At 33.4% G+C, this 18,937-nt stretch overlaps 2 protein-coding genes across 3 annotated transcripts; both read left to right on the forward strand.

Moving 5' to 3' along the window:
• The first annotated feature begins 3,786 nt into the window (after window positions 1-3,786).
• LOC136207091 (alkylated DNA repair protein ALKBH6 homolog) lies at window positions 3,787-7,819 on the forward strand. 2 transcript variants are annotated; one of them, XM_065998365.1, is made up of 8 exons: window positions 3,787-3,896; window positions 4,495-4,599; window positions 4,674-4,734; window positions 4,877-4,915; window positions 6,791-6,903; window positions 7,009-7,267; window positions 7,340-7,386; window positions 7,466-7,819. In XM_065998365.1, the coding sequence occupies exons 2-8, from the start codon at window positions 4,498-4,500 to the stop codon at window positions 7,634-7,636; spliced, it is 792 nt and encodes a 263-aa protein (XP_065854437.1). In that variant the 5' UTR covers window positions 3,787-3,896; window positions 4,495-4,497; the 3' UTR covers window positions 7,637-7,819. The 2 variants fall into 2 exon arrangements, with proteins under 2 accessions (XP_065854437.1, XP_065854436.1); XM_065998364.1 differs by having other exon boundaries at window positions 3,793-3,994.
• Window positions 7,820-15,229: 7,410 nt separating this feature from the next.
• On the forward strand, window positions 15,230-16,101 carry LOC136207491 (large ribosomal subunit protein bL17c). The gene is made up of 2 exons (XM_065998742.1): window positions 15,230-15,527; window positions 15,600-16,101. The coding sequence occupies exons 1-2, from the start codon at window positions 15,311-15,313 to the stop codon at window positions 15,998-16,000; spliced, it is 618 nt and encodes a 205-aa protein (XP_065854814.1). The 5' UTR covers window positions 15,230-15,310; the 3' UTR covers window positions 16,001-16,101.
• Window positions 16,102-18,937: the final 2,836 nt, after the last annotated feature.

Consider the following 18,937-nt stretch of genomic DNA (forward strand, 5'->3'; position numbering starts at 1 on the left):
ATTTGCATAATAATAAATTATTAATAGAAAAAAAAAATTTGCATAATAATGAATTATTAATAGAAAGAAAATGTCCATAATAATGAATTATTAATAGAAAAAAATCCAAAAACATGAGCCAATTTATTATTTATTTAATTCCTTTATATTTTTGTAATTTATGTTATATAAGAAAATATATTTTTTAAAACATACGTTAGAACATATATTTTAACTTTTAAAACACGAACTATGAAGTTTAGAACGTACGACATATTTTTTAGAACATTATACTTAATTTTTAGAACACAAACTATATATTTTTTAAAACATACGTTATAACATATATTTTAACTTTTAAAACACGAACTATGAAGTTAGAACGTACGACATATTTTTTAGAACATACGTTATGTTTTTTAGAACACGTGTTATGTTTTTTCGAACATGAGTTATAAATTATATTATAGAACAAGTGAAAAAACGATCCAGATATCTACTGTTTTTTTTAGAAAATTATACTTAATTTTTGGGACACAAACTATAAACTTTAGAACATATGTTATGTTTTTTAGAACATACGTTATGTTATTTAGAATGTGAGTTTTTTTTAACAAAAAAAATGGCCCATATATTTACTATTTTTTCAAAACATTATCTTAATTTTTAGAACACAAATTATAAAGTTTAGAACATATGTAACAATATTTAGAACATCGTCCTTAACAATTTAAAACATAAATTACAAAAATATAGAGGAATTAAATAAATAAGAAATTAGAGCATGTTCTTGGTTTTTTTCTATTAATAATTAATTATTATGCACATTTGTTTTTTTCTATTAATAATTATTATGTGAATTTAATCAATATTAATAAGTGCATGCATCAAATATTAAACAATAGAAGCTACAAGGGCATTGGTATATTAATCAGCGCGCGGCAGAATATACAAGAGAAACAAATAGCTCAGTGGTAAGCAGTGTGGAGTGTAAGTGAGGAGGTTAGGGTTCGAACCTCAGCAGCAACATTAGTGTTTTTTAATTAATTTTTACACTCAAAACTACGTAGTTTCTCACCTAAGGGAGGGTTCTCACTTGATCTCTCCCATACATATATATATATATATATATATATATATATTAACTATATGGATATATTTCTTAAAAAAAACTATATTAATATATAACATATTAATTGGATTAATATTTAATAAAAAATCTATATAATATATAATATATATATATATATATATAATTTTGGGAAAAGTATAAAAATAAACCTTGTAGTTACACCTGTTTTCGAACAACGTCCATATGGTTTAAAAGTTTGTAAAATGGTACCTTGAGGTTCATTCCGTTAGCAAACACATACCAAATTGACTATCGATGTTAAAAGTCAAAGGGAAAAGAGTCAATTTGATCCTTGTATTTATTTATTTTATAAATTAACACCTATTATTATTTAATTATCACAAACAAACCCTAAAATTAAAAATAAAAATCAAATACACTTTTTCTCTATCTCTCTCTAATTTTTTTTACTTTTCTTCTTTTTTCTAAAAATACAAAATCAACTTTGATTTATATCATAGGTAACATAATCACCCACTATATGAATTTTGAACGGAATCAGCGCCTCCACAAGTGGTTGCGCCAAATCATTAGCTTTAGTAGAAGTGAATAGGTCGAAATCTTCCTCAAGTTTTTTCTGGGATTGTTCAATTTGATTCTTCTCTGAATCATTGTTTGTAATTAACATGTCAATTGATTCATCAAATTATGTATTGAATTTGAGTTGGATTCTAGATTTTTATGTAAAAATATTTAAAAATTTAAATATGGTGCTCAACGTCCTGTTTCTCCACCATTGCATTGCATCCAACTAGAACAACAACACCTTTGATTTCCCTCCTCCGCCGCCTCCTCATCCTCTGTCTCTGCTGGATAATCCCTTCGGACGCTTCCAAACAAGCATAAATTCGTCTTCTTCCCCCACCTTAATGTCTCTATGGAGAATCTTCAGTTGCCTTTCTTCTTCCCCTCATCCGAAACTCCCGCCCCGGCACCAGCTCCAGCTCCAGCTCCGGCTCAACCGTTCAACTTTGGCGGCATGAATTGGATTGGCGGATCAGACGATGGCGGTGGAAGGATGACGACAGAGCTGGACTGTATGTGGACCTAATGATGAGTAATTACTGTATTATATGTGTCGGTGTTTTAAATTTAGGTAATATTAATCTCAAGTAATGTAATGTTTTCATTTCAATGTTCAATTTGATGAATTTAAAAATGTTCAATTGATTTTAGAGGGAGAAAAATTAACAAAGATGAGAGAGAAGAGAGAGAAAGAAAAAAAAATTAGAGAGATGGAGAAGAAAGTGTATTTGATTTTTATTTTTAATTTTGGGGTTTGTTTGTAATAATTAGATAATAAAAGGTGTTAATTTATAAAATAAATAAATATAAGAACCAAATTAACTCTTTTCCCTTTTATTTTTAACACTGTTAGTCAATTTGGTATGTGTTTGCTAAGGAATGAATTTCAAAGTACCATTTTGTAAATTTTTAAACCACAAGGCTGCAATCGAAAACATGTGTAACCACAAGGTTTATTTTTGTACTTTTCCATATAATTTTTATATATTTTAATCTGATTATGTTAAGGTTTAATTAGATTTAATTAAATTAAATATCTAAGTAATCTGTTTCAAATTAGGAAGAAACATAATGAATTTAGGGGGCGTTTGGTTCAAACTTCGGAATTGAAATTGGAATCGAAATCGGAATGTTACGGAACCAGATTCAGAATGGCTATTTATTTATTTTGTTTGGTTTAATGTGGAATCAGAATCTTATCACTTTTAAGAGTGTTTGGTTCAAATTCCGAAATTGAAATCATAATTTTCACAAAATCAAAAATTTAATAGATCAATAAAATATAAAAACCATTACCCATAAACTAACCTACAAAATTAATTATAAAAATATTTATAAATTAAATTAAAATATAAATAAATATAATATAATAACCAATGTATAAAAATATATTACTAATTTTTCAAAAAAAATATATTACTGATATTAACTTACATTAAAACATAGGAATATAAAATTCAAAAAATAAAAACAAAGTAAACGTGGAAATATTATAATAAAATTAGTTATATTATTTGCTATATATAAAAAATAGGTTAAAAAACATAAAAACTCCATCAATAAACATGGTGGATAACATGATGGAGCGTAGAAAATGAATAAGAGGGCAAAATATGCAGGAATCAAATTTTTTTTTTTTTTTTTTTTTTTTTATGAAAACGCTCATATCTTTAATAGATGAACAAGCAAGTACAACAATAAAGACCATAAAGAATAAAACCTTACAAAAACCATAAAGACATTAAAACGACTATAAAGAGCAAAAATAACCATAAAAGGTATTAAAAACATAAAAGAACAGAAGAGGAAATCCAATTTAGAAGAAGAAGCTATTTGTATGGAAAACAAGAAAAAGAACAGACTTAATGCTTACGAATTTGAACGATTAAGAAGAAAATCAAGAAGAAGAACACTCAAAGTTGATTTCAGATGTATTAGAGTTTAAAGGAAAGGAAAATAAAGGAAAAGAAGAATGCAAATCCAAATTGACTAACAAAATCTTCACGAGGGTCTAACGACAGGGACTAAACAGTTCATCGAGAAAAAGGTTAGGGACTTAAAAATATAGGGACTGTTGAAAATATAGGGACTAAACAGTGTGTTTTGTCAAAATATAGGGCCTAGTAAATTAATTACCCAAAATGAAATGACGTTAGGTTGCTGCTGCTGAGGAATTGCCAGTAGAGCGCGGCCCGGCGACGATATCGACGGCGGGTCTATCCAAGAAGGAAAAGAACAGCGGTTGATTCTTGGCATTGCGGTTGTTATTGCCTCTTTTGATGGCCTGGCCTTTTCTATAATCTTCATATTCATTCCCCCCAAACCCTAATCAGGATTAGCAATGAAATGTTTTTTTTAGTAAGAATCAGCTGTATGTGCTTTGTGATATTCTGGGCAGAATTAGTGCCTTTTAGTTTAATCCAAAGTTGTATCAAGTTTGCATATTTGATGGTTGTTCTGCTCAATTTTTTTTTTTTGCACAGTATTAGATATAAGTTTTATATTTTATAATTAGATGTTCTTACTGAAGCTTTTGGTCAAGTATAATTTGGTCATGAATCTCGTTGCTATGATATTGAGCACACAGATGAAGAGGATTGATGTAGGTGAAAACGGTGCTGTCTGTTATTTATTTTCCCCGAAACAAATCTTTCATGTGATGAAATTCTCACCTTAGCTCTGTTTTGGGCTTGTGAATTTACACTGGAGTGTGTTTGCTTTCCTTTTATTTAACTTCAGTTTTACATGTATCTAGTTTTTTAGTTGTCATTTTTTTTGGCTTCCATTTTGTGCATTCTCATTCTTCTTGACATAATCTGTTTTTCTATAGAAGAAAATAGCATTAATGATTATGGCAGGTAATGGAAGGAAATCTGAATAACTTCCGAGTAGGGAACATACCAACTGTGATATGCAAGCCTGACTTTATCACAGAGAATGAAGAAAAGTATCTCCTGGAGAAGGTGGTTACTCATCTTTCAAGAAAAATAAACATTTTGTCTTTTTTGTCATTAAACTGGGTAGTTCTTTGTTACAGATTTATGAAGCACCTTTATCAAAGTGGAAGTCTTTGAAGAATAGGCGACTTCAGAATTGGGGTATGCAGTGGTCTATCTGATAGCTACACAACATACCTGTACAATATATATAGAGGGAAAGGGCAGATCCTTCCCTTCTTCACTTCATGTCTTTGTTAACTTTTTCTTTTTGTTCCTTCAACTGGCATTTGATCATCTGCAGGTGGTGTGGTCCATGAAAAAGGTCTTCTACCACAAGATTGTAAGTAGGAATTCAGGTCCATCTGCTTATAGCTCTCCCGTGAAAATGTTCTGTTCTTTCAGATGTGTTCATTCAATGTTTTGTTCTTATTACCAAAAAAAATGTTTTGTTCAGATTTTGTTTGCTTTGGTTCAAGAGAATGCTTCAATGTGTTAAATTTGCACGCAAAGTTCATTTAATCCAAATATGTGCGTGGTCCAAAGTTGAAGTTGTTGCATAACTTTTGGCTTGTCTGGAATTGTAGAATGTAGATTGACATATTAGAAGTTAATAAATCATTAGATGATCTAATATGGTGGTTTGGTTTCATTTTGAAGTTTTCTATTTTAAGTTTAGTTTTTACTTCTATTGGTCTTTGAGGTGCAAAATGTCACTGGCTCAGCAACCCCCGACCATGTGCTACTTATGTGGATCATGTTCAAGTTGAATGCATGCAAAGTTAATATAGGGTCTCGTAGATGAATATTTCCTGGTTTGTAAGCATAGGCACAATCAAGGTAAAATAGAGACACAGTAATTAATGAATGTTTAGCTATTATCATATTGATGTAGTAAATAATAAAAACATATGGCAACAGAAGAAAGTCATTGTGCATCCTGTCTCTGTAGGAAAGGAAACCTACAAGGAATATGGATAGAGACTATATAATTATAGTAATTAGAGATCTTGTTGAATAATCTTAATTACTAGTTATAAAACCTTCATAAAGAAATGAAGGAGCAAGTTGAACTGTGGCAATGGGAGACATTAGAAACTTTCCATCCATCACAGTTACACACGCTTAAAAAAATGAAATCTTTAAGTTGCTCTTGAAGTACAAAAGATTGCAACCCCCTGGCATATGGCTGCTACCTATGAAGCACCAACACTTCCAGGAGGTCGGAGTATCCGTGTCGGACACTCCGGACACAGGGAGACGGTGAGACACGCACCTGGACATGGAAAAAAAGTGTCCCCTGTTTGTTTGTTTTTTTTTTTTAAATGGGGACACTTCGGGGACACTTTTTACAAAAAGAAAACAGATCTAAACCTACTACTATCAGTTTTGTGATAACCCAACCAAACCCAAATAAAACAAAATAAAAGTTAAAAGACATAAAATTAAAAATTAGAAAAACAGAAACTTAAACTAACTTTCTTCTTGTTTTCTTTTTTCTGTAATCAGTTTGTTGCTCTCTTCTTTAATCAATTATTTTCTTTCCTCTCTTCTTTTCTCTTTCAATTCCAGAGTTATTTTCTCTTTCAATTTCAGTGGGTTTCGTTCTCCTCTTTTCTGAGTTGTTTTTGTTTTAATTTCAGTTAGTGTGACTCAGTGGGTTTCTGAGTTGTTATTATGGATGTTTTTTTGTGGTTTGTAATGACTTATGAATGATATTTATCATAACTTTTGAATGTTATTTATGATTTTTATATATTTTTGTATGTAATATATATGATCAATTTATTATATATAAAATTGCCGTGTCCTGCCGCACCCATGTCTCATATTTTTTTTTTAAAATGCTGTATGCTGCACGCACCCGCACCCGTGTCAGTGCTTCATAGGCTGCTACCCTATGCACATCTAAAATATTAGAGTTTGTTTAAATATTTTGATATTACTGTTTCCAGTGATGACGGATATTTAAAACATTTTGATATTTTTCTCTTCCTGCTAGGCACTTTCGTTGACCATTAATTGGCTTTAAGATCATGAATATTTCTACTAATCAGGTTTTAGTTTTATTACTCTTGTCGGGTAGCAGTTAGATTTTTGCATCTAAATCCCTTGGTGAGTCATTGCATTATGGAGATTGCTAGATGTGGGGTTTAAATTGTAGAAGGTATGAAAATTGTCATCTTCATATTAATTCCTTAGATGATTGCTATTACAGTGCCTCCTTGGTTAACAAAGATTACCCAAAGAATATATGAAGAATCAGGACTCTTCCCTGCAGCAATGAACCACGTCCTCATCAATGAGTACCTTCCTCACCAGGGAATAATGGTTTGTAGTTGTACTGAAATCTTGTGCATTTTGGATTGAAGTTTCTCCTGTGTTGTGAAAGCCTTGGCTGGTTCTGTTTTATTCTTATGTCCTTGCTTGTTACAGCCGCACCAGGATGGCCCTGCTTATTTTCCTGTAGTGTCTATTCTCTCTCTTGGATCACCTGTTGTTATGGATTTTATTCCCCATTCAAGGTTAAGGACCAGCATGGATGCATTGAGAAATAGTGTTGAGAGTGAAGGATCTGGCGCTGCGGGTATAGAAGTAAATATTGAGACGGATGAATGGATGGATAACCACCATCCTTTTTCTGTCCTGCTGAATTCCCGTAGTCTACTTATATTCAAGGATAATGCTTATTCAGGTGGGTGTTTTGTATTGTTTGTATATGTATTGATTTCACTAAAAAACGAGATAATTTTTCTGTGGTTTCCAGATTACTTGCATGGTATAAAAGACAGTGAAGTGCATAAATACGATGAGGTAATAATAATGATTTTGGTGGATAACTTAGTTTAATAGTCTTCCTCACAAGGCATTCATACGTTTGTCTATATTTCAGGCAGTTGGTGATGAAGGAGCTAATGATGATTTTGATCAACCATTAGCATCAGAAAAAGCTGTTGAAATAGAGGGAGATAGCGAGTACAAAATCATTCATCGGTCAAATAATAGAGTTTCGTTGACATGTCGATTGGTGCAGAAGGTTCACAAGAATTTGTTCAAGTTTTAGTGTTTTCAGTTTGTTTTTGCGGGTATTGTGTTCTTGCTGGAATTGTGCTTGTTTTCTAGCTTTAGGCACGGTCCTTTATTTTAAGAAATTGTCCTAACCTGATGGCTAGTGCCAGTGACCGAAAGAAATTAGTGCATTAGAGAGGAAGTAAGGTTTAATACATAATCTCACACTTCAACTTCACTTATTAAATTTTGTGGTTCAGCACCGTACTAAAATATATTTTTGGGCTGGCTGGGTGGTTAAGGCCTCCCTAAGCCATAGTGTCGGTCCACCCTTGTGTAACAAACTGCTCATGGCATTAAATTTTGAGCAGTGCAACATGTTCCCATTCATTAAAGGAATTCCAAATCATTCCGGAGGAGCTCTTAGGCTTATTGAACATGAACATGTTAGCTATCAAATGGAAGAAATCCTCTGGGTTCTGCCACATCTTCAACGTAGAAAGAATGGTTGATCATCACTAAATGGGTTGGCTCATCTAACATTCAGGGTAGCTATGACATCATTATCATCATATGTAGCAGAAGAGGATTTTTGCTAAATGCAGCATCAGATTCATGCGACCTTCTAATGGAAACGGCCCCATACCCATCGTTAATTACAGTTGCAGAAGAGACCAAGAAGATGAATCCGTTCCTACTTATTGCCAGTCATTGTTCTTGTCCATGACATTCATGAACACAATTCAAAGAGTTGATACTTGAATTGAATTGATATTTCTTATTGGTCGTAAGCATTATTACATGGCTTTATATGGCTACAAAAACCGTTTAGGATTAACGGGCTATGCACCCCATATTAGCATGATCATGAATTGTTTAATAAGGGAATAATAGAATCCTATCTAAATAATTCTTTCCTTCCTTTTCTCCTCCTCTTCTACTTATCCAATGCCTGATATTTGAAAACTTAAGAGGGATCTCATGTAAGGTGGTTCAAGATTGAGGTATCCTCCAATAAGAGAAGGTTGGAGTTAGAGTTCGACGAACTCACTCTCATGTCTAAGTTAGAGGTGAGATACCTTAACTGCGTAGCTTCATTTTTTATTTATAAGGTTTTCGGGGTATTTCTGGAGAATACTGGTTTTTATACCCTAGTCGAGGCTTTGTACACGTGTGGGGATGGTATGAGGAGTATGTCATCTAGCGAGACCACCTTGATTTGGTTGAGTTAATTGTAAGCTGTGCAAATTGGGATGATGGCTTTTGGAGATCAGTGTGCCTAATCCATTGGTCCACGTATTCGAGTGTTTATCATCCAATCGTTGTTTTTAGCCTGAACGTGTGATTGGTCCATATGGCGCATTCAGTTATTTGGTATGACTACACATCCCCTTTCGGTTTGTTAAAGTTCTTTAGGGCTTTAGTTATGCGCCCTTCCTTTTATGTCGAAGATTCATTATCATGCCTTTGTTATATTATTTTTTTAGGCCAGATTTTATGGCCGTGTGTTGTAGGGGATGCCTCGATTGTTGAGAGATCCACTTCCTTTAGCACATCAATTTCATTACCTTGAAATGGTGTGTTGGGGTTAGAAAAAAAGTGTGAGAAGGTGAAAAGTGAGGGTGGCAATGGGGCGGGGATCCGAGGGATGGGGAATCACTATCTAAGTTGGGTAGTTATAATGGTTTGCTAGAGCACATCTATGATTTGTGAGACGAAATTCAATTTTGATAAAACTGCCAATATTAGATAAACCTACATGATCGTACGTTTTGAAAAAAAGACTATTTATAACTAGGCTAATCAGGAGAGCTTAAGATACGTATAATGATTATATATATTTCACCATGTGAGAATGAGTGTATATGGACCCAGGTGAGTAAGGATTTCAATAGGATTTAAATCAAGATTCAATCTGAACCCAATCGATATATAAATATGGACATAACTGCCTGAATATAGAATTATGTTTTAATGGTTAAAATATGGGTTCAATTTCATATATATATTAATTTGGATATTATTTAATATGTATATAATTATATTAATGAAATTAGGATTTGATTACACCTTTAATTTTAGGAGAACATTGAAATTAAATTAGAATTGAGTTTCTATTCAGCTAAAATTGAATAATCCACTCTAATTTAGTTATAGGCGTGCCGGGCCGAAATAGATTTCAGGTCTTTTGAAGACTTCAATAGAGAAGCCTAATGTATTTCTCTAACCTCTAAGGGATGGGTAATGAACCTGGATCTAATCAATAAGTAAATCAACAGATTTAGACTTACCTCTTGTAGCGCAGATCAGTTGAATAGCAGCGGAAGTAATTGACCTTGGCTCCGTATCACCGACCTATGAGGTTACCACACCAAAGGAGTAATCACCATTGATTCACGAACTAAGAACGAAACTCAAAGACAAAGGGAGAGAGAGGGGGTGCGTAGGAGGGAGAGAGAGAGTCTCTATTATATGTTTCTTGTCTTAGGGTTTTAGGCTCCCTGGCTATCTATTTATAGCTAGGTTAAACCCTAACCTGAACCCTAATCCTATTTGGATTAGGTTACGGGCGGTCCATAAATGGATCAGTAAATGGGCCAAGGGTCGTTTACTCCATTTATCCCTATATCTCCCACTCGCACGTAACGAAAACATATTCCATCACTTTGTCTTGTTCATACTCGCAAATAGTTCGTGCGACCGACATACAATCGATAACTCAAACGTTGTATACTCGTTGGAGATATATAACCTCTCGAATTATGTGTGTAATTAAGAAATGGTATGCTTTATCCTAGACTTTATTTCACATCCACTGTAATTGTCATTATCTCAACAGTTCATCTATATTCACAAGCGTGCAAATATGCACAACTATCCGGATTTGCGAAATATAGAACTACTAGATGTGAACTTGATAAAGTATTTCCCTCTTACTACTTTCTTTCCATAATAATCCATTTTACTTACCCAGTTGACCCATATCCGAGCTGAATTAGTACCTAGCTCTTGAGGGCATCCTTCCAAAGTAGCCAAAATGAATTACACTTCTTGAACTAGTTAAGGGTATCAAGGATAATGTTTCGAGAAAAAACTTGTTTTTCACGTAGAGAGTCTCACACTAGGGAAGAGTGAGATTGTCCTTTTTCCATCTCTTGGTCACAAAGCACACATGGTATGAAAAACATGTGTTATAGTGTTCTAATCATTCCATCTGAAGAAATCGCATGTCAATGCTCAAAACAACACCATACGAAGATTTCAGTTTCGATGTGCCATACCATTTAACCTTAGTCTATCTCATTATAGGACTACCTTCGACTATCTAAGACAGAAGATTTCATTCAAGAAACTCTGATTGAAATCTGAGATTATAAATAATCTTTTATATACATACATTATCCACTCATATGTATAGTTCTATCATGCATACTAATGAACCTAGATTCATTGTTACTGCAAGACGGCGTCAATTATTGAGCAAGTTCTCATTTACTCAAAAATTCACCTCATCCTTATCTTTGTCACCACAATTAACAAAATAAGGGTAAGCACTCGTGTGAGTGAGCTGCTACTCTGTCTGACATGCTCAATTTCAAACATTAACATACAATATTTACATATACATGTATTATAGGTGATTCAAAAAGACACTTTATATATTGAATTTAAAACACATATCACAAAAGTTACATGTAATAGAAATATGTTTAGATCCTAAGTAATCCCTGGGACCTAATATGTTTCACAAAAACATATCTCTTGACAGGTTTCGTTAGAGTGTTAACAACCATGCCATGAGTCGAAACATATTTCATACAAACTTTTTTGTGTGCAACTAATTCTCTAACAAAATGATACTTGATTTCAATATGCTTTGCTTTACTATGAAATCTTTGATCCTTAGAAAAAGCAATAACAGATTGACTATCACTACTGATTATTACTGGAGAGCTTGTTGTAACAACGTTTATGTGATCCCTGAATCTATTCAACCAAACGGCCTCCTGGGCCGTGGATAAGTAAGACATATACTCAGCTTCCATGGTGGATAATGCTACACATGTCTGTTTCTTGCTACTCTAGGAAATTGCCCCATTTTCGAGTAAAAATACGTAGCTGGAACTGGATTTTCTTTCATCCAAATCTCTTGCCCAGTCTTTCTGTGTATCCTTTGAGTGGAAGATTCTTCCCTTGGTAACACATAGAATAGTCCGCTTTTCCTTTGAGATGTTGGGGTTTAGTGTCCTATAGTCAATTGTTCTAGGATATAAACCAGCTGTAAATGAATTGTTCTTTTATGTCATTTGTTTTAACAAGATATGGTTTTTCAAACTGTATAAAGGCAATTACTTTTAAGAACTAAATAAGTCTAATAAAAGGAAATCCCCGAGTTTATTTAAAGTGATTATAAAGTGTTCATACAAGTATGAAGTGAGACAAAACATTATAATAAACTAATAAACTTAAAACCACCCCAAGTCTAGTAATATGTTTTGAATATGGATTGACATAATACTGTGGAGACTTGCATGTAACAATGTTTCTATCGAAACGGAGAGCTGATCTCACAAGCTTCAGATATGTAGATATCTGGACAGTTATATGGATCCAGTGAAGGAGTTCATTAGGATTGGGGGACCCGCCTTGAGATAACAGGATGGATGGATTTATCCTATGTCACCTGTTCATCACATTGGTATTAATAGGTATAAGTAATCCTCAGACTCAAACGAATGTTAATTAGTGATTCTGGATAATCGAATGTGATACTTTGACTCTGTTCAAACACGATCAATAACAGAGATGACTCTAGGGTGTGTGCAGGCAGGCGTTGGGTATCACAAGAAGTAATTGCAGAATAGTTAACATTGGATTGAGCATTTGTCACTCTTGATAAATGGGAGATATGTCCAAGGATCGCTTGTGGAAGACTTGACTCTAAATCCTTGCAAGGTGATAACTTAAGACTTGAAATAGAGATTTCACTTAACCTATCTATTCAGAGTTAACTCGGTCTGTACAAGTAAAACGAACGTCTCGCTATATGTGACTTGACATAATCCGTAGTCATAAGATTCAGTTCAAGGATGTAGTTGATAAAGGATCAAATTATACTGTAACTAATAAAGGTCAACGACGGAATCAACTTATCTTCTTATAGCTCTGGGGGAATGTTTACGGTTCTGCTAATCACAGTCCACGCACTCATTCCGTTATACAAGGATTAAATGTAATTTTGGGAAATTAATTTAATGGTTGTATACGGCTAGTAGTAATAAGAACCTAATGAGTCACAAATAATACTTGGAACCAAAAAGAGGAATGGATAGTAATTAATGAATGGAAACCCAACTTAGTCCACTAAGGCCCATATAGAGAGGGGGGTGAAATTTCATGTGTCTAGACACATGTGGAAATTAATTTAATTTTGACAATTGTAATTAGATTATGACTGTGGATTAAATTAATTATAGGATAATTAAGTTAGAAGGTTTAATGTGATTAAATTGCTTCTAATTATTATCCTATCAAATTAGTTAATATTATCTTTATATTTAGATATAATTATATATAATAATAATAATAAAGTATTATTTAGAATATAACTCTTAATAAGTAACCTAATTCTATCTAACTAGGGTTTAGATACAAGAGGTGATTTATAATTGCAAATTTCGGCCAACCCCAATCATCCCGTAGAGTGAGAATTTCGACCCCTACCGTAGAGGACGAAATCACACCGTTTGCTTCCATTCGATTGATTATATCTCTTCCTCTTTCTCTTTGATCTTGTGTTGATTTGTTAGAGACAATCTACTTTGATTGTTTTCCTGGTCGAGATTCTAACTTGTTTGATCTTGTGTTTTTCTTTGTGCTCGTGAACTCGGAACTAGAGCTGATGGCACTTCGTTAGCAACGGTAGATAGTTCATCATAAAAGGTATTTCCTTCTATCATTCCTTGTATGAAATAACGATTAACATGTCTTGGTTTAAGGAAATAGGTTAAATTTTTTATATTTCCGCTGCCATACGATTGCCTATTTTCCTTCAGTGGTATCAGAGTCTGCGTTAAATCCGTTATTTCATATATGAAGATAAAAAGGTTTTTCAATCAGATTGAATAAATATATATTGTTAGGTTAATTAATAAATTGTTTTGATTAATTAATCTAAAGATAAGTAAGTTTTGATTACCTGATGATTAAAACTGATATGCAAAAGTTTCTGATTAACTTGGTTGATAATCATTATAACAGAAATTTTTTGAAAGTTTCTCATATTCTGAAAATTGTTTTAAAATCGTTTTGAAATATATATATATATATATATATATATATATATATATATATATATATATATATATATACTTATTTAAAAAAAAATAAGCAGCTCGGGTTGCTGCCGCGAGGCAGCAATTCAGACGCAGCGGGTGGCTACTGCTGCAAAGGCAGTAGCGCACCTACTCTGTGTTGCTACTGATGCTGCTGCCGTTAGGCAGCAGCGGGTAATGGGTCGGGCCGTTTACATTAATTTTTGAAAAATAGTTTCAAAATTAATATTTTAAATATAGATATATTTATATGTTTTTAGAAATAAAAGTTTATGTTTTGATTATCAAATAAATTTAGTTTTTTTAGAATCTGGAAAATTTTTTATTTTTCTGTAATTTAATTTTAATTTATCAAATTTTATGGGTATTTTTAAATAGTTTTTACATATTAAAAACAATTACAAAAACATAATTAATTCAATATCAATTATTTTGTACACCCAAAAATAAATTAAAAATTACAAAAAAGTCCCAAATAATATTTCTAGCAAGCTTGTAAAATTAGACGCCGAACGGAGTTCGAAAGAGGTCACACACACCGCGCGTGTGCGCGGTGTAACCTGGCGGCGCGTGTGGGCCACGCGCCACCCTCCCGGCCTCGAGACTTTAGATGGTGGGGTTTTTTAGGGTCTCTGAGTTCGATGGTGTGGTCGGTTTCAGGTTTGGCGACTGGAAATGGGCGTTATAGAGCAAACAAACCCTAACTTAATAACTTAAAAAAAGATCACAAAAAATATATAAAAATAAATAAATGCTAAACGGGAACCTGCAAGGATCCCTATGGAGGTATTATTAGGGACGGATACGAGGATACCTATTCATGTCTCCATCCATGTGGAACAAAAGAATCCCTATTTGCAACCCTAGCTAGCTGTTGGGGAATTGATGAATGTTGATATTTGTTATAGTTTTGTAATTTTGAAGAGATAATGTAGTAAGGGAAAATTCCACAGGAATTCATCTTTTAAAAACTATTTACAACTATGTCAAGTCATAATTTTGGATTATATCAAACTAGTAAAATCAGTATTTTTAAAATATTTTAAGGATTAGAATTTATAAATTAGAAGTCTAGAATATAATTTCTAAAGTTTATGATTTATGAGTTGAAGTCTAGAATTTTTAAATCATGATATAAAATCATAATATATAAAGAATAAGAACATATTAAGAATTAAATTTGGTGATATGATTTAATTGTAATTTTATACTTAATTATGATATTCATGTAGTAATGTAGTTGGGCTTACACATGAAAATGTAAGACAAGGCCTGCCAAGTTAATGATAAAAGGCCCAAATTAAGAGAAAGCAATTGCTCTGCTCTGCTCTGCCTGCGCCTCTCGCTCTCGATCTTATCCATCTGCTCAATCTCAATCTCAATCTCTCCCAACAATGGCGATGACAATTACTTGTGGAAACGATACTAGATGGAGCATGTCATCTCTAATCTCAGCGCTTCCTTCTCCTTCTTCGTCAGTCAATGCCACAGTCCGATTCCCACCAATTCGTTCCCCTTCCTTCACCCTGTCGCGCAGCCGTAAATCGCTTCTCCTTAGCTCTTTCACCGGCCTTTCTCCTCTTAATCCTCTTCTAACTATTGGCATCTCCGGTAATTCCACTAATTTCTCCCTTTTACTTGTTCAATTTGCTTGTTAGGTTCATATCTTGTGTGTTGTTGCAGATTATGAAGATGGATTCCCCTCTATTGATAACGGTTCTCGATTTTTCTGTATGAGGCATGGAAGACGAGTTCCGAAGCTGAATCGGCCACCTGACCAGCGGCGGGCACTTCTGAGAGCCCTAACTACTCAGCTCCTTAAGCATGGACGAATAAAAACTACTAGGGCTAGGGCTAGTGCAATGAGGAAGTATGTGGACAAGATGATTACTTTGGCTAAGGATGGATCTCTCCACAAAAGAAGACAGGCTTTAGGATTTATCTATGAAAAACAGATTGTTCATGCCTTGTTTGCAGAAGTCCCAGACAGGTATGGGGAGAGAAATGGTGGATATACCAGAATTATTAGAACCCTTCCAAGGAGAGGAGACAATGCACCAATGGCCTACATCGAACTTGTTTAGGTATCATCTATCTGTAATTTCACCTGCATTTCAGAATGTTTCCCATTTTTGAACTGCTAGATATTCTACTCTCATTTGCTTTATACTAATGCTTTTTCATATGATCAAACCATACTAATTGTGAACTTGATAGCCCTACCCTGCTAAGTAGAGCAACATTTGGGGTTTTTATTTTGACATATGCAGCAGGATGATAGAAAGTTTTTGACCAAATATTCTAATTCAGGCACTTGCTATTAGTAATAAATATTATGATTGGGAGGAACTCTCTCTCAATTCCTCTAAATGGTCATCTTCCAGGTAGAATGAATGGATTAGAGAAACTAGTATAATACTCCCTCACCTCTAACCTTTACAATTCCTACTCTCCTCAATGCTTTTTACTTAGTCGTGTCTATTGATTTACTTTAGATCATCTACCACAACCTCTCAATTCATCTCCAACATTCTCTTAGTGGCTCCTCAAATCACCAAGAGTCTCCCTCCACCTCTTAGTGTCTCCTAACTTCATTTTTTTATCAATAATTTATTATTGATGCGTCGCTCTCCTCATACTGTTGGTAATGTAACAATAAAGAATAATTTTAATAATAAAATAATAAATAAGGAGTGAATATAAAAAGCATTGTTGGAGATGATATATCTTAACCACTCTTAAATCACTCAGAGACAATTATTTATATTATTAAATCACTAAAAGACAATTATTTATATTATTTTTAGAGAGCTCAGGATGTTTTTAAGATCCATAAAGGAAACAACAACATGGGTTTCTTAATCTTTGGGAAAAAACATTAAAACAAATACAAATACAAATCATAACATCAAGAATTTAATTTGCTTCTCCCTTAATTTTGGAATACTATTACATCAAGGGCGTTTTATAGATAATTTTAGTACTTTCATGTTTTTAAAATACCCTATTTTTATTTTGTTACTTACCTAGACTATCTTATCTTCATCCTACAATTGCTATGCAAAAACCACTTGCAATCACATCAACATAATTTTACTGTAACTTTTAAATACATTTCATCCCTCTAATTGCTTTATAATTTACCTCATTTTCAATTTCTGGGATTCAATTAATATTTTAACATAAAATATATGTGTTAATAAGTTAAATATATATCGTAATTTATTGTCCGACATATTAAATTTTATTTGATTAATTAATTAATTAAAATTAAAATTAATAAATTTTATAATGAAAAATTAAAACAACACAACATTTCATTTATGAAAATAAATTGCATAGAAAATTACAATGCAACTAAAATTAAAAATTCTTGTTGTTATATTAGTATCCATTGTTTTATTATGTTATTTTTGTCTCAAATGTATTAAAAAAAATAAAGCTTGTATTAAGAATTAGCAAAAAGAGGATTACAAAGAAAAGAGGAAGGGGTATAAAACCATTCACCCTATTAGAGACACCAGAGATAGTTATAACCAAAATATAAGCTGAACCGTTTGCCGATCTCTTAACAAAACGAATAGAACTATTAACAAGTTCCTTAAGCATGTAAATACAATAATTGACTATGACATGAAATGGCAATAAAGCCTCTGACGTGTGAGCCATGGACTGAACAACAATATGAGAATCTGATTCTGTCTAGATATTGTTCCAATCTTTATCCTTAATCTAACTTTGTCCTTCTCTGATAGATAATGCTTTGCCAGAGCAACATTAATCGTTCCTTCAATTAAACCATTGGTAGCAGTTATAAATTCACCCAAAGGGCCCCTAAGAACACACTTGAACCCAGTTGTACTAGTCCTTTCAAAAATAGCAGCATCAACGTTGAGTTTTAAGCAATCGGGAGCTGATGGAGACTAATGAAGGTCCGACGACTCAGCAGGAGGAAAATGAGGCTTACAAGCAATTTGAACAACATTCCAATTAGCAAGAAAATAAACATAATTACGAAGTAAGAAGCTCTAGAATTTTTTTGGTTCCATATAATCTCATTTCTATTAACCCAAACAATCCAACACATCATAGTAGCACAAGAAATCATAGAACGGGGCTTGGAGGAGATAAAGACCTAAAAATCGATACAATTAGAGAATTGGGAACTAATGTCACTTATGGGAGAGGGGTGCCAAATCCCCCGAGATGTATTGCAACAAACAAGAGCATGGAAGGTATCCTCAATATTATTCGAGCAAATTGGACAAACATCCGAGACCTGAACCCGATGGTACTTCAAATTAGCCATTGACAGGAGGCAGCCGGCTAGAGACCTCCATAACAGATTCTTGACCTTCAGAGGAACATGAATATTCCAAATTGAGTTCCAAACTGATTGCAATTGATCGTTGTTAGCATCAATTTGAGACATAAGGCTCTTATAACCACTCTTAACAGTGTAAGCACCATTTCTATCTCCAGACCAGTACCAAGAGTCATCCTATAGTCTTCGGTTGAGAGGAATTTTTCAGATAAACATTTGATCCCTTGGCGTAAAAATTCCATAAATTAGATCCATATCCCAAAAAGCCTATCAACTTCGACTAAATCTGCAACATTTTCCATCTCCAAATCATCCAACCTAGTACTTTCCACACACGGATTGTGATTATCAGGGAGCCACAGTTCACTCAAAACGTTGATATTTTTCCATTCCCTACCATATGAAGAGAACCCGGGACTAACAAAGGCAGGATAACAAGTAAGCTTTGCCAAATATAACTAGGATTATCACCAATTTCAGCCTCAAAGAAAGTGCTATCTGGATAATAACAAGCCTTATACACACGAGCAACTAAAGAATATGGATTAGAAATTAATCTCAAGTCTTGTTTAGCTAAAAAAGCAATATTAAAATGATGGAGTTTTCTAAATCCCATTCATCTAAACTTTTCAGGGATACAAAGTCTATCCCATGATTGTCAATGAAGTCCATCCTTTCCATTCCCAGCGGAACCCCA

Source organism: Euphorbia lathyris, chromosome 9 (assembly GCF_963576675.1).
Source record: "Euphorbia lathyris chromosome 9, ddEupLath1.1, whole genome shotgun sequence".
Lineage (NCBI taxonomy): Eukaryota > Viridiplantae > Streptophyta > Magnoliopsida > Malpighiales > Euphorbiaceae > Euphorbia > Euphorbia lathyris.

Bases quoted from the DNA above. Each gene is read 5' to 3' on its own strand.
- LOC136207091 (XM_065998364.1), top strand. The intron at 4,916-6,790 runs GTAAGTAGGAAT...TTGCTATTACAG, and splicing joins AGGTCTTCTACCACAAGATT to TGCCTCCTTGGTTAACAAAG. The intron at 6,904-7,008 runs GTTTGTAGTTGT...TGCTTGTTACAG, and splicing joins TTCCTCACCAGGGAATAATG to CCGCACCAGGATGGCCCTGC.
- LOC136207491 (XM_065998742.1), top strand. From the start codon at position 15,311: ATGGCGATGACAATTACTTGTGGAAACGATACTAGATGGAGCATGTCA. The intron at 15,528-15,599 runs GTAATTCCACTA...GTGTTGTTGCAG, and splicing joins TCTAACTATTGGCATCTCCG to ATTATGAAGATGGATTCCCC.